The sequence below is a fragment of the Crocuta crocuta genome, unplaced genomic scaffold (genome assembly GCF_008692635.1).
Source record: "Crocuta crocuta isolate KB4526 unplaced genomic scaffold, BGI_CrCroc_1.0 scaffold64, whole genome shotgun sequence".
In the NCBI taxonomy this organism is placed as follows: Eukaryota; Metazoa; Chordata; class Mammalia; order Carnivora; family Hyaenidae; genus Crocuta; species Crocuta crocuta.
Window position 1 is genome coordinate 13,431,157 of NW_027530640.1, and position 16,205 is coordinate 13,447,361.

Consider the following 16,205-nt stretch of genomic DNA (forward strand, 5'->3'; position numbering starts at 1 on the left):
ACTGTGTTATTCTTGGATTTCCCTTTTTTTTTGCCCCATGGTCTGAAAATTGCCTCCAGGCAAGACATGAGAGATCCTTGGACTCACCTTATTTGTTTCCTTTCTCTTAGTCTTCCACTCCTTTTAAGCCAATGCCTGAAAGCATTTTTCTATATATTTTCATCAGTGTTTAAGTTGTTTATAATGGTATGGCTAGTTTCACATGATCAGCAAAAATTTTCACTTTGTTTTTTGGGCTAACATGATATATCCTGTAAATCGTTGTATATCAATTATAGAGATAATTTTTTATAGCTTCATAAAATTCCATTATATGTGTACATATCGTAGTCTCTTCAACTCTCCTAATCTTTTTGCATTTGCAAATTATTTACAAATAGCGCTGTAATGAATAATCTGGTGCATATGTATTTTAATACTTTTTGAAGTGTGTATTCAGGGTAAATTCCTAAAAGTGTGATTACTAGGCCATAGGGTAGATGCATACATAAGTTTGTTAGATGGAACTTTTCCCCCATATAGGTTGTACTCTTTTGCATTCCTACCAGTAGATAAGAAGACTTATGTTCCTATAACCTCCACTACAGACTATGTTGTCAAGATTTTTAATTTTTGCCAATCTGATCATTTAAAAAAGTCTGAAAATAGTTTTGAGTAGAGTTTCTTTCATTTTGATTCAATTTAATCTTTTTAATGTTTTATTTATTTCTGACAGAGAGAGAGAGGCACCGTGAGCAGGGGAGAGTCAGAGAGAGAGGGAGACACAGAATTGGAAGCAGGCTCCAGGCTCTGAGCTAGCTGTCAGCACAGAGCCCGGTGCGGGGCTTAAACCCACGAACCGAACCATGAGATCATGACCTGAGCCGGAAGTCAGGCGCTCAATCAACTGAGCCACTCAGGCGCCCCTCATTTTGATTGAATTTAAAGAGCTTTTCACATTTTTACAAAAGATTTATTTATTTTTGAGATTTATTTATTTATTTATTTTACAAAAGATTTGAGAAAGAGGGAGACGGAGTGAGAGGGCATCAACAGGAGAGGCAGAGAGAGAAGGAGACTGAAAATCACACTATAAGCACAGAACCTGACACAGGGCTCAAACTCATGAACTGTGAAATCATGACCTGATCTGAAACCAAGAGTCGGATGCTCAACCCATTGGGCCACCTAGGTGCCCCTTTTTACATGTTTAAGAGCTTGTTTATCTCTTTTTAAAAATTATTCATGTTTTCGGGCGCCTGGGTGGCTCAGTCGGTTAAGCGTCCGACTTCGGTTCAGGTCATGATCTCACAGTTTGTGGGTTTGAGCCCCATGTCAGGCTCTGTGCTGACACCTAGCTCAGAACCTGGAGGCTGTTTCAGATTTCTGTGTCTCCCTCTCTCTGACCATCCCCTGGTCACGCTGTCTCTCAGAAAAAAAAAATTGTTCATGTCTTATGTTCATTTTTCGATATTTTTTTTTTTAGTGTCTTGTCCTAAAATTTTAAAAAGTTATTTATATATTTAGAGATATTAGCCCTTTGCCCCAAATATAACTTGCAAATATTTTTTTTCCAGTATGTCATTTGCTTTTCAGCTTTGTCTAAGGGTATTTTTTGAATTGCAGTCTTTTTTCCTTTTTATTTTTATGTAACTAAATTAATCTTTTCTTATATTACATTTAGGTTTTGAGTCATAGAAAGCCTTGCCCCACAGTTAGGTTATAGAAAACCCATCCATTTTCTTTCAGTACTTGTATGATATTTTGGTTTTTACATTTAGATCCCATATCTGTATGGGTTTTATTCTTGTGTGTGTGCTGAGTAATGGATCTAATTTTTGTGCTTTTTTTTTTTTCAAATGGCTGTCCAGTTGTCTCAGTACTGTTTATTAAATCTTCATCTTTGGGGTGCCTGGGTGGCACTCATTTGGTTGGTCATCTGACTTCAGCTTAGGTCATGATCTCATGGCTTGTGACTTTGAGCCCCACATGGGGCTCTGTGTTGACAGCTTGGAGCCTGGACCCTGCTTTGGACTCTATGTCTCCGTCTTTCTCTGTCCCTCCCCTGCTCATACTCTCTCTCTCTCAAAAATAAAATAAACATGAAAAAACAAAACTTCATCTTTGTCTTAGTGATTTGAGATAGCATTTTTATTTTGTACTAAACTTCTATATTGATAGAAGTCCTAAGGATCAGAAAGCCACACTTCTTTCTCACTCAAAGTTATCAATATATTTTGAAGTTAATTATTTCACTTAGAAAAAATAAATAGCTCAGCCATACAAGGCTACGCATTTGGTGAGAACTGATAATAATTTAGTAAATCTACAATAGTGTGCTGGGGAAAAATTGAATACATTCTCTCTAGGGAGAATTTAGTCCTCTTGGAAGATTTTCACGTGGAGGGGTGATAATTTTTGCAGGTAGTTTGCTGGCATATTTGAGTTTATGATCTAAAAAACAATGACTACTAATGTGATTAAGATTAGAAGAGAATAGCACTCAAATGGGAAAAAAGGTAAAATCTTTTTGTCTTAAACCTTTGATCTCAAAAATCACTGATTGTGATTGTAGTTCTAAAATATTTTGGTGCGTTAATTTCTTCTTCTGAGGGAAGATGGAATGGAGGTCTTATAGAACTTAAGATTCATATTTACTTTTAAATCAAAGTATGCAGAATATTTTTCCACATAAATAAACTTGAGATAAATTAAAAAAAATTTTAATGTTATATTTATTTCTGAGAGAGAGAGAGAGACAGACAGACAGACAGTGTGCGCAGAGGAGGGTCAGAGAGAGACGCAGAATCTGAAACAGGCTCCAGGCTCTGAGCTAGCTGTCAGCACAGAGCCCAACGTGGGGCTTGAACCCACGAACTGCAAGATCATGACCTGAGCCAAAGTCAGATGCTTAACTGACTGAGCCACCCAGGTGCCCCAACTTGAGATAAATATTAAGGCTAAACACTCAGCTTATCCACCAAATTCTTGAATCTCCCACCTGTCTAAATTGTGATACATGTTTGATTAACCTATTGGATATCTGTTTTTTTATACTAGTTCTCCTCAAATGGTCCCTTAATATCACCTTTGGCCCCACAGTGTCCCTCAAATAGGCAAATTACATTAAACTGAAAGATTATCAGATTATATTTAGGATTTTAAGGGGGTAATACATATTTTTTTCTGTGACTGCAATAACAACAGTTTTATGAGCAAAATTTTCTGATATTACTGATCCTCTGGGAATGAGTAGTAGTAGGTCGTTACCCAATATTTAAAAATGATATTAGGACATATTTATAGAGACCTTCCTGTGTGCCAGGCAAGGGCAGCTTCATGAGCGTGTGATCTGTGCAGGCACAGGGGTCCCCTTTCAAATGCAGGAGGGCCCTGCATTTGGGCTAATGCTCTGCTTTTACCATCTTGCCATTCTTAATTTTTAAACAGGGAAGCTTCATTTTTCATTGGCCCTAAAAATTAAGTAGCCAGTCATATGGTAGTATTTAAGGTATTTGACTCATGTTGTGGCAGTAGAAAGAGAAAGTTATTTGATAGATTCAGAATACATTTTGGAGGGAGTAAGCACTGGCAATTAACCAATTGTGGGAAGGTAGAAAAAGATGTTAAGGGTGACTTGGAAAATTTTTTTAAGATTTTGTTTTTAAGTAATCTCTGCCCCGGACAAGGGGTTGGAGCTCACATCCCTGAGATCAAGAGTTGGGGGGTCTCTGACTTGACTCAGGTGCTCTGACTTGGGAGTTTTTGAGTCAGTGGTTACCTGAACCTGGGAGTCGGAGCAAGGGTTGATTGCACACAGGATTAGGACATTTTTGGGGTGATGGGAATATACTAAAAATGGATTGTGGTGTTGGTGGCATAACTATAAATTTACTGAAAATCATTGTCTAGGTGAACGCTCTGTTATGTGTAAAGCTATTGAAATATTGACAGATTGAAATGCCTGTGGTTACGTCATGGAGTGCTATTATTCCCATTTTACAGATATACAAAATTAAAGAGAAGTTAAAAATAGGAGCTTCATGGTAACACATTTACTAAGTATAATATCCAGTATTGGAACTCAAGTCTTTCTGACACTAAGCCTTCACTCTCAACAACTAGAACATATTCACTTTCTATTTTAAAATTATCTTTGTTGTATCTCATTGATGAGAGGCTCTCTTGAAATTATAGAACAGAAAGAAAAGAAGATAGAGACTGGAAAATTGTGTTGCCTTTGTTGACTGTGTTGGTGCTTTCATTTCCCCGTAATATAGGTGGCACAGCAAGGCATCCTATCTTTTTTTTTTTTCTCTCATGTGAGTTGTATTACCACACTTTATTTGGCTCTTTAGCAAACTATTCAAGGTATTAGGTTAATAAGTAGTTTCATTAGGCCCACTGGTTGCTTGAAAGAATGACTCTATCTTCCAAAAATGTTTATTCCTAGGGAAAATGGATGCACATAATTGACTATATGTAATCCTTAGTGCATTTCATGGCATGAAGATTGCTTTAAATGTATTGAGAGGTTGGTCAAAGGGTACGAACTTTTACTTGAATATGTTCTAGGACTCGAAGTACAGTATGATGACTTGAGTTAACACTACTGTAGTATATACTTGAAATTTGCTGAGAGAGGATACCTGAATCATTCTCATCACATACATATGTGTGCGTGCGCACATACACACACACACCAGTAACAAATAGAGGTGATGGATGTGTTAACCATATTGTGGTAATGATTTCACAATATAGTAAATCATCATGTTTACACCTTAAATTTATACAAGTATATTTATTTTATTTTATTTTTTAAATTTTTTAATGTTTTATTTATTTCTAGGAGAGAGAGAGACAGCGTGAGCAGGGGAGGGTCAGAGAGAGAGGGAGTGACAGACTCTGAAACAGGCTCCAGGCTCTGAGCTGGCAGTCAGCACAGAGTCCGACGCAGGGCTCGAACCCATGAACCGCGAGATCATGACCTAAGCGAAAGTCAGACGCTTAACCGACTAAGCCACCCAGGCGCCCCTATACAAGTATATTTATTAATTATACTTGAATAAAGCAGGGGTGGAGGGCGAAGCATTTAACTGCCTACTGTGCTAGATGCCAGGAATATAAATGGTTATCAGAACAGGCATTGTCTCTGACCTCCTACAGCTTCCTTTTTAGTGGGAGAAGCAGACATGCTTAAACAAAAAATAATTATAAAATATTAAATTGTGCTAGGTTCAACAAAGGAAAATATAAGGTGCTCTAAGAGAGCATAACAAAGGATCTTGGTATTAACTGGGGTCTAATGGGAGACCTCTATTAGGAAATAACATTTAAACTGAGACCTGAAAGTGTAGAAATTAGCAAAGCAAAGGGAAGGGTAAGCAGCTTTTCTAAGAAAGGAATAGCCTTTCTAAAAGCCTTGGGGCACAAAAAAGCTTGGCTGATGACCGTATTATATAATGGAGTATCTAGAGAAGGAGAAGGCATGAGAATTTGGATACTGTGCAAAGGATTTGGAATTTTATCTCAAGAGTAGTAAGATGCTACTGAGGAGTTTTCAACTGGATAATTGTATCATCTAATTAAAATTGTAAGAAGATCATTCTGGCCACTCTGGAGCATAGATCCAAGAGGGTTCCGCTGGCTTATGAAGAAGCCTTAAGAAAACTATGGGCCTTATTATAAATGGGAAAACTATTTCTACTTTTAAAAGCCAGTTTTCAAAAGCCATTTTGTAATTAATTGATGGTGAATGAAAAAAATTGATAAAACAGTATATCTTTGAATAAACTGCAAATCACTGTTTCTCAAAGCTTAAGGTGTATTCAAATCACACAGGTATTTTGTTAAAATTTAGTCAAGGTAGAGAGTGGGGCATTTCTTTTTTTTTTTTAACTTTTTAATGTTTTATTTATTTTTGAGAGAGAGAGACAGACAGCAACAGCGTGAGCAGGGGAGGGTCAGAGAGAGAGACACAGAATCCGAAACAGGCTCCAGGCTCTGAGCTGTCAGCACAGACCCCGACATGGGGCTCGAACTCACGAACCATGAGATCATGGAGCCGAAGTCAGATGCATAACCGACTGAGCCACCTGAGCGCTCCCAGTTCTGCATTTCTAACAAGCTTCCAGGTGATGCCTATGCCATTGGTTTTTGGCTCATACTTTGAGTATCAAGTGACTAGGCTCTATTCTGTATTCTAAATATAGTCTGTGGAATATTTTCCCTGTCTTTGAATGCCTGTCAGCCTTCTTGGTGGTCTGGTCAGTTGTCAAACGATATAAAACTAGGGGGTTTAAGAGATAAAGTATTGAAGACCTGGAGAAACAGGTCACATGGGTTTTTCATCTCTTCAGTAAATATCCTCTATACTGTATACTTCTTATCTACCTGTCTAACCTGTCTGCCTGTCTCTCTGACTCAGGGTTCGGTTAAACTTCAGAAAGGACTATATGCAATCAAAGTGATGTCCAAGACAAGTATACAGAAATAATATGAGGCTGTAAAACTTTACATTTTGTATTTAATGGGGTGATTTGCATCCATAATTTGGGCTTACTATATGCCAGGAATTTTACCTGCCTTATTCATTAATGGAATAGGAACCCAGAAACACTTTTAGGGTAGTTTCTTGTCCAAGGATGTGTAACTTAGCTCTGACTTATTTCATACGTGACTCTTTTATTCATTATCGTAATCAGTCCTATTTAGTTTGTTTCATGAGTTTTAATCCTAAATGTAGATAACTTAAGGATCTTTATTTTATGGGTTAAAGGCTTGTTATTTCTCTAATGAATTTATAGTGCTTTGCTGCTATATCTTAGTTATAAAGGTCCCAGGTGATAAATAGGCCTAGGTTTTGTTCTTTTTTGGTGGGGGAATGGGATATTATCCTTCTTTAGCAATGCAACTTCTCTTTGTGACATATGAATACAAGATCTTGGGAAATGGATTGATCACCTAAAGGGAAGGGTTTGAAATTATGCTTTATGATTGAGTTTATGTTCATTGGAAAGGATGGGAAGGATGGGGTAGGGAATTGACACGTTGCTCCCTGGTTCTTAAGAAATGAGAACTAAACAACATCCAGTTTTAAAAGAAATCTCAATTTTGAATTCCATAAAACACAGTTAAACAGAGAGTGGCTACTGTTGATTTTCTTTCCCGAGGAACAGAGAATTGTAGTCTCATTTGCTAAGAGATATTGAAATTATTAACACAGAAATGCTAAATGCTCCCTTACACGTAGAGTCCAACTGGAAAGGCTTTACACAATCCTCCAACAAACCAAATTTGTGTTTTTCCAGACCATGTTGTATCATTGTTGGTTTGGTTTGATCCTCCCTTCTTGCAATTACAGACAGCGATTAAAATGTATAATAGGCCTTGGTTTGGTTTGGAAACCTATAGAACAGCCATCTTCATGGCTCTGCAGTTGGCTTCTCAGGCCAAGGTAGGTTCCCGATGTACAGATAACTGCCAAGGCGCTTTGGCCCTAAACTCTGGAAAGAAGCCAAAGGAAAGTGAAGTTCCTGGCGGTAGCGTTTGTCCCGCTCAGAGAGCCCGGCGCTAGCGCATTCTTCGTGCAGTTATTGGCTGGGACTCTGCGTGCCGCTGTCGGCCAATGAAGACGCTGGAGATCTGGCCCTGGCCCGTCCCCTCTTGGCGCCCCGGGATGAGACAGAGACTGAACAGCCGGCGAGCAAATCAAAGGCATCGAGAAAGCCATGTCTGACTCCGCGCCTAGCGCTCAAGCGCTAACCCGCTGAAAGTTTCTCAGCGGAAAAAGTCGGAAAGATCTGGACTCCGCTAAGAGGAACTGCCTTTGAGTGAGATGGTCCCAGAGGCCTGGAGAAACGGACTGGTAAGCACCGGGAGAGTGGTGGGAGTTTTGTTTCTGCTTGGTGCCTTGCACAAGGCTTCAGCCGTCGTTCGCTATGAGATCCTGGAGGAAAGAGAGAAAGGTTTTGTGGTGGGCAATGTGGTCACGGACCTTGGTTTGGATCTCAGCAGCCTGTCAGCGCGCAGGCTCCGGGTGTTGTCCGGAGCTAGCCGAAGATTCTTTGAGGTGAACAGGGAGACTGGAGAGATGTTCGTGAACGACCGCCTGGATCGGGAGGAGCTTTGTGGGACACTGCCCTCCTGCACTGTAACTCTGGAGCTAGTGGTGGAGACGCCGCTAGAGCTGTGGAGCGCGGAAGTGGTGATCCAGGATATCAATGACAACAATCCCACATTCCCTACTCGGGAAATGAAATTGGAGATTAGCGAGGCCGTGGCGCCAGGCACGCGCTTTCCGCTGGAGAGCGCGCACGATCCCGATGTAGGAAGCAACTCTTTACAAACCTATGAGCTGAGCCTAAATGAGTACTTTGCGCTTAGCGTTCAGACACGAGAGGACGGCACCAAGTACGCGGAGCTGGTGCTGGAGCGCGCCCTTGATTGGGAGCGAGAGCCAAGTCTCCAGGTGGTGCTGACGGCTTTGGATGGAGGAACCCCGGCTCGCTCAGCCACCCTTCCCATTCGCATCACCGTGCTGGACGCGAATGACAATGCACCCGCTTTCAATCAGTCTTTGTACCGTGCGCGTGTCCTGGAGGATGCACCGCCGGGCACTGTAGTGGTGCAAGTTTATGCAACCGATCTGGATGAAGGTCCCAATGGTGAAATCATTTATTCTTTGGGCAACCACAATCGTGCCGGTGTGCGAGACCTGTTCTCCTTAGACCTTGTAAGTGGGGTGCTGACAATCAAGGGTCACCTCGACTTCGAAGACACGAAACTCCATGAGATTTACATACAGGCCAAAGACAAAGGCGCCAATCCTGAAGGAGCACATTGCAAAGTTTTGGTAGAGGTTGTGGACGTAAATGACAATGCCCCAGAGATTACAGTCACCTCTGTGTACAGCCCAGTCCCTGAGGATGCCCCTCTTGGAACTGTCATTGCTTTGCTCAGTGTGATTGATCTGGATGCTGGGGAGAATGGATTGGTGACTTGTGAGGTTCCACCAGGTCTCCCCTTCAGCCTTACTTCTTCCCTCAAGAATTACTTTACTTTGAAAACCAGTGCAGCCCTGGATCGTGAGACTGTTGCAGAATACAACCTTAGCATCACTGCTCGAGATTCAGGAACTCCTTCCCTCTCAGCCCTTACAATTGTGCAGGTACAAGTGTCTGACATCAATGACAACCCTCCACAGCCTTCCCAGTCTTCCTATGATGTTTATGTTGAGGAAAATAACATCCCTGGTGTTCCAATACTAAATCTAAGTGTCCGGGACCCCGATGCCCCACAGAATGCTCGCCTTTCCTTCTTTCTCTTGGAACAAGAAGCTGAAACTGGGCTAGTGGGTCGCTATTTCACAATAAATCGTGACAGTGGCATCGTGTCATCCTTAGTGCCCCTGGACTATGAAGATCGACGAGAGTTTGAAATAATGGCTCATGTCAGCGATGGAGGCACTCCAGTCCTGACCACCAATATTAGTGTGAACATATTTGTCACTGATCGCAATGACAATGCTCCCCAGGTTTTATACCCCCGGCCTGGCCGGAGCTCAGTGGAGGTGCTGCCCAGAGCTACTGCTGCTGGCCATGTGGTCACTCGGGTGGTAGGCTGGGACCCAGATGCAGGGCACAATGCCTGGCTCTCCTACAGCCTCTTGGGAGCTTCCAACCAGAGCCTTTTTGCCGTGGGGCTTCACACGGGTCAAGTCACTACTTCCCGCCCAGTCCAGGACACAGACGTGCCCAGGCAGACTCTTGTGGTCTTGATCAAAGACAATGGGGAGCCATCACTATCCACCACGGCAACCTTGACTGTGTCAGTAACAGAGGAATCTCCTGAAGCCAGGGCTGAATTCCCCTCTGGCTCTGCTCCTCGGGAGCAGAATAAAAATCTCACCTTTTATTTACTCCTCTCTCTAATCTTGGTTTCTGTGGGGTTTGCAGTCACAGTACTGGGAGTGATCGTATTCAAAGTTTACAAGTGGAAACAGTCCAGGGACCTGTACCGAGCTCCTGTGAGCTCCCTGTACCGAACACCAGGGTCCTCTCTGCATGCAGATGCTGTGCGGGGAGGCCTGATGCCACCGCACCTTTACCATCAGGTGTACCTCACCACCGACTCACGCCGCAGTGATCCACTGTTGAAGAAACCTGGTGCTGCCAGCCCACTGGCCAGCCGCCAGAACACGCTGCGGAGCTGTGATCCAGTGTTCTATAGGCAAGTGTTGGGTGCAGAGAGCTCTCCTCCTGGACAGGTAAGGATTAGCATCCCAGAATGATGTTAATGCTTTTTGATGCCTGGACCATGTTCAGGAAAGAATGGAGCTGTTGTTTTAGTGATGAATATATTTTTCTAATGGTGCATCTACTTTTTCACCTTGCTCTGTGTAGATCAGACATCATGCATTTGTGAGGGGGATGACCTGGCTAGAGTGTGGTTTGTGGTCCCACACAGTGTAGAATTAATTGACTCAGTGTGTGGCCCCAGTTCACACCCTTAGCACTCCCTTGCCATCACAACTAAGCAATCTTGCTAAGAGGCTATTAAATTATAACCCAAGATCTCAGCACTCACAGCTTACTTTGGTGTCATTTGCATTGACAACAAGATGCTAGTTATCTCTAACAAGTGGCCGATGCTAGGATTATAACAACCACCTCACATGTCTGTCTTTCATTTGCTTGCTACATCTTCATTGAAGCCAATGGTTCACTAATAATTTTACTTTGCCTACATAGATTCTGTACCTCATTCTCAGGTGATTTTCTATTAAATAAATAAAATTTGGGGTGCCTGGGTGGCTCAGTTGGTTGAGCGTCCGACTTCAGTTCAGATCTTGATCTCACAGCTTGTGAGTTCGAGTCCCGCTTTGGGCTCTGTGCTGACAGCTCCAAGCCTGGAGCCTGCTTTGGATTCTGTGTCTCCCTTTCTCTTTCTGCTCCTCCCCCATTCTCTCTCTCTCTCTCTCTGTGTCTCAGAAATAAACAAACATTTAAAAAATAAGTAAATAAAATTCTAGGCATCCTTTAAATTTTATTTCAAGTACACTGCTGGAAATAATGTGTACATTACTTACAAAATATTTTTATGTTATAAGAGTAATGTATTGTAATATAGAAAACTGGGGAAATAAAGAAAAGGTATAAAAAAATTAAAGCTAACAATAATCCACAAATCTAAAGATATAATCACCATTAATTATAAAAGTAAAAGTAATCATTTATTTTGAAATGAAATCCAGACAATCTAGAAGAACATAAAGTACAAATTGAAAGTTCTTTTGTACCCCACCATTATTCCCAATCCTTCCAGTATTTTTTTTTAAGTATACACACAACGTAAAAGGTAAATTTGTAGCTTGAGAAAGGTAAAGCTCTCATTTATTCAGGCTAGTGTGCAGCTAACTGTAAGGCCTTTGTATTTAGTGAAACCTGTACATACTTCCAGTTGTGGGAGAGCCACTGTTATTCTATTACTAATAAGTGTATTATTGTTATTAACCCTTGGATTTGGAAGTTAGACAAACAGGGCTTCACCACTTAATCAGCTATGTGTCCTTGGCTAAGTTAATCTCAGAACCTTGTATATCGTAAGTGCAAAAAAAAAAAAAAAAACCTTAGCTATTACTATTATTACTTTTATTCTTTCCCATCAAATCTTAAGCACACCTTGGAAATGAGATCTGGAGACAGCCAGAAATGACAAAGTAGAGGCATAAATGGAAAGGCTAAGAAAAGATGAAAGCCAGAGAGAAGCAGCTGTCAGACTGGAAATCAGACTGGAAAACAACTGGCATTTTCCTTAGAACAGTGTTCTCAAAATTGGTTACACAGTAGAATTACCTGGGACCCCTTAAATATTCTGAGGCTCAGGCCACATCCCAGACCAGTTGAAACACAATCTCTTGGGACTTAGGGCTCAGTATTTTTTGAAGGTCTCCAAATGATTCTGATGTGCTGACAAGGTTGAGAAATGTACCAGTCTATCAGTTAACATATTTATGAAGCAGAGTGGTATTCTGGCATTCAAGGAACCAGGCTTATTGGGCCATTTCTCAACCTTAAAATATTGCATAAAATAGTTCTAGAAATTCATTGAATTACTTTGTCATACATGAAATTAATGTAACATTGTGTGTCAACTATACTCAAATGTGTTTTAAAAATACATACGTATTATATAGAATAGCTCTAGAAGAGCAACATAGGGAAGACATAAGAGGATCCTTTAAAGAGAAAATCTTCCTAAACCACTATCATCTGGGCAACTATTCTTTAAAAATCCAAAGCTGGAGGGCACCTGGGTGGCGCAGTCAGTTAAGCATCCAGCTTACACTCAGGTCATAATCTTGTGTCTGACTTCAGCTCAGGTCATAATTTTGCAGTTCGTGGGTTCAAGCCCCATATGGGGCTCTTTTCTGATAGTTCAGAGCCTTGACCCTGCTTTGGATTCTCTGTTGCCCTCTCTTTCTGTGCCTCTGCCCCCATCCCCAGGCTCTTGTGTCTCTCTCAAAAATAAATAAACATTAAAAGTTTTTTTAAAAAATCCAAAGCTGGGCAATGGGGATGGAACCTCTTTGGGGAGTGGCAAAAAGATTCTATAATTAGATGGTGGTGATGGTTGTATCCTTTTAATATATTCATGTATACTAAAAGCATTAAACTGTGCATTTTTTTAATGTTTATTATTTTGAGAGGAAGAGAGAGAGGCAGGCAGAATGACGGGGAGATATAGAATCCCATGCAAGCTCCAAGCTTCGAGCTGCCAGCACAGAGCCGGACAGGATGCCCGAACTCACGAACTGCGAGATGATGACCTGAGCCAAAGTCCGATGCTTAATCTGCTGAGCCACCCAGGTGCCCCTGTGCATTTTAAATGGATGAATTATATAGTATGTGAACTGTATCTCAGTAAAGCTGTTTTTAAACTGTGAAATGGGAGAATCACACACCTGGCATAAAAAGATCAAGTCAGAGATACAAGATTAAGGCTTTATGATATTCCAGTTCTAGTAATTGTGTGCCTCTTTTGGTGTGAACTTGCAAACATTGAGACCTATAAGGGGTCTCGTTCTTGAATATGAAAGGCATCAGGTAAGGGCTAATTTATGATCATACAGATGACAAACTAGTAGAAAAATCATTTAAGGTGTTATAGAGGGGCGCCTGGGTGACAAAATTGGTACAGCATCTGACTCTTGATTTTGGCTCAGGTCATGCTCCCAGGATTGTGGGATCAGAGACCTGAGTTGGGCTCTGTCAATACGGAGCCTGCTTGGGATACTCTGTTTTCCTCTCTCTCTGCCTTTCCCCTACTCTCTTTCAAAATAAGTAAATAAAAGAAATTTTAAAAAGCAAATTCCTCTGAAAAAAAACAAAAACTTATAGAAGGAGAGTTTATTTTTTTTCCAGGCAAATCAGGTGTGAGAGTGGTGGGCGTCCTAGGGCTGCACGTGCTAGTTGTTTAGCTTCATGCACATTTCTTAACCTCTCTGAACTCCAGTTTCCTCATCTATAAAATAAAGATAACTTTTTCAAAATTGTTGTGTAAGTTAAAAACAGTGCATATAAAGCATACTGAAATATAAAATATTCTTGTAAAGTATAAGTATTCAGTAAATATTTGTTGAACTAATAAATGATAATATCAGTAATTCATTTAGTGGGTATCCCTGTATGCAGATCCTGTAAAAGATGAAAAGACACATTTCCTGTCATTATGGTATATAAGAGTAGTGCCAAAGGAAACACATGCAAAATAAAGATCTGTATAATGCAAGAAGCAAACAGAGCAAAGGGAAAGAAACCCCTAAGCCAGTCTGAGGAAATCAGGAAGATTTTATAGTGGTGATGATTCTTGAGCTGAGAACTAAAAGTTGAGTAGTAGCTTATTAAATAATAAAGGGAAGGGGCTCCTGGGTGGCTCAGGCGGTTAAGCATCCGACTTCAACTCAGGTCATGATCTCGCAGTCTATGGGTTCGAGGCCCACATCGGGCTCTCTGCTGACAGCTCAGAGCCTGGAGCCTGTTTCAGATTCTATGTCTCCCTCTCTCTCTCTGCCCCTCCCCGGCTCATGCTCTCTCTCTCTGTCTCAAAATTAAATAAACGTTAAAAAATTAAAAAAAAAAAAGTAAAGGGAAAAGGAAGGCAGGAAGGGCCTTTGCAGGAAATTTCATGCAGATGGATAATGATACTTGATTACTGCTGAACCTTAAAGTATGTTTGTATAACAGTCAGCAAGAGATAAAGTGAAGCAAGTAGGCAGGAATTAGATCTTGAGTTGCTTTTAGGCTTTATTCTGCATTGGTGACAGTCACTGCAGAACTTTCAACTCACATATGTATGATGTAATCAGGGTTTTTCTGTTTTAGAGAGATTATCCTGGCACCTGTAAGTAAAATAGATTGGGAATATTGCTGCTGGAGGTAAAGAGAATATTTAGAAGGCTGTTAAAATTTTTGAGAAGATTGGTAAATGCTTGAACCACCACAGTGGCACTGTAGGTGGAAGGTGTTATACTAGAGTATAATCATCCGGACTTGTTGATTGACATGATATAGTTAAGTCAGGAAGAAGAATGAGTCAAGGATGGTTCTGCCTGTCCCTCCTCCATTGTGAAAGAGGCAGCTGGGTTGATGGTGATGTCATTTACTGTGATAGTGAATCCTGCCCCAAACACCTGGTAGGTCAGACTGATTTGTACTTCCACCATTCCTATGAGAGGAGGTTTAGCTGTTTTTTTTGGTAAAAGAACACAAAAGTCCGGATCCCTCTCTTTGTGACCAGAATGTAGATCTCAATAGGATAGTCAAAAGGATGTTCTTGAGGAATAAGGGTTTGGAAAAATCTGAGGAGGGATTAGAACCCTGGGTTTTGCTGCTGGTTTTCACAGCCAGTGGTGACCTAGGTGAGGATTCAGATGAGTTAAGAACTCTTACATTGAGATCAGGTTGGATTTTTTCTCTTTGTGCTCTGTTGTGTTTGTCACTCAGATTATAGTTTGCAGGTAACTACAGTGTGAGATTATCTGTGTTTCTCTCTCTTTTTTTAAGTTTTTAATGTTTTATTTATTTTTGAGGGAGAGATAGAGACAGTATGAGCAGGGGAGGGTCAGAGGGAGAGGGAGACACAGAATCTAAAACAGGCTCCAGGCTCTGAGCTAGCTGCCAGCACAGAGCCCGATGCAGGACTCAAACCCACGAACCAGGAGATGATGACCTGAGCTGAAGTCGGACGTTTAACTGGCTGAGCCACCCAGGCGCCCCAATCTGTGTTTCTCAACAGTGTGTATGTGCATGTATGTGTAAGGTGGTAGCCAGGGTCCTGGATGGGTCTACATCAGGGTGGGAGAAGAGTGAGATACAGTCTCCAGCTCCAAGAGGCCCCTGGGGCCAAGTAAAAGGCGTGCTTTTTTGAAACTGTCTCTGTTGGTAATTAACAGCAAATCAAGCATACCATGTTGTCAAATAAAGGGGATTTGTGGGCACAGTGCTGTTAGTGGCTGATCTCAATCATTCAGGGAAGCTGTTAAATCTGTGAACATTAGCATTCTGCCAGGTAATGAGATCTAGTCCTTAGCGCCTCCCAGACACACTGATTCTTTACGGATTTGGAACATCTCCCTCTCCTGGCTCCCTCTACCTTGCTTCATCTCCTTCTGTACTGTCCTTGAAATCAATGAATGGTAATTCAGTGAACCACTAGCTAGTGTCTGAATAAGAGAGATTTTGTGTCTGCTGCACCTCCTGTTACAACAGAAACGTGCGCTGCATAAATTTAATTGGTTACATTAATGTGTAAGTCTTATCTGCAAAGAGATGGATATGTTTCTGAATAATCTGCAGAGGGGCAGAGTTTTGAATATATGGCACTGCTTCTAATTAGCTGTTGATCTAATACTATGAGACTTAGGCATAAACTGACCATTTAGAATATTGGTGGATGACAACACTGGCTTGAACAAAGTGACCAGTCTCAAATGGCTACTCCTCTCTGGGCTGCAGGTTGCTAGGGCTCTGGCTGTCTGTTTTCCCCGCTGAAAAGGGGCGGGGGAAGTTGGTGTGTTTGAGGGGAAAAAAGAACATACATACATGTTCTCTGCCTCTCATTAGAGGTAATAAACCTATAGAAAGAAATGCTGTTGAGTGGGAGGTAGGCGAAAAGATAGGTGTTTTTTTGTTTTCTGTTTTTTGTTTTTTTTTTTTTTGTTT

The 16,205-nt window shown here is 41.2% G+C and overlaps 1 protein-coding gene across 15 annotated transcripts in view; it reads left to right on the forward strand.

The window, feature by feature from the left end:
* Nucleotides 1–16,205, forward strand: part of LOC144235274 (protocadherin gamma-C4) — a 176,380-nt gene that overhangs the window by 133,646 nt on the left and 26,529 nt on the right. The window contains exon 1 of one of the 15 annotated variants that reach the window (XM_077768814.1): nt 7,689–7,849. The exons of 13 other annotated variants lie outside the window; for them this stretch is intronic. In XM_077768814.1, coding sequence (XP_077624940.1) covers nt 7,820–7,849 — 30 coding nt within the window. In that variant the 5' untranslated portion in view covers nt 7,689–7,819. One more of the 15 variants, XM_077768806.1, reaches the window with a different exon arrangement.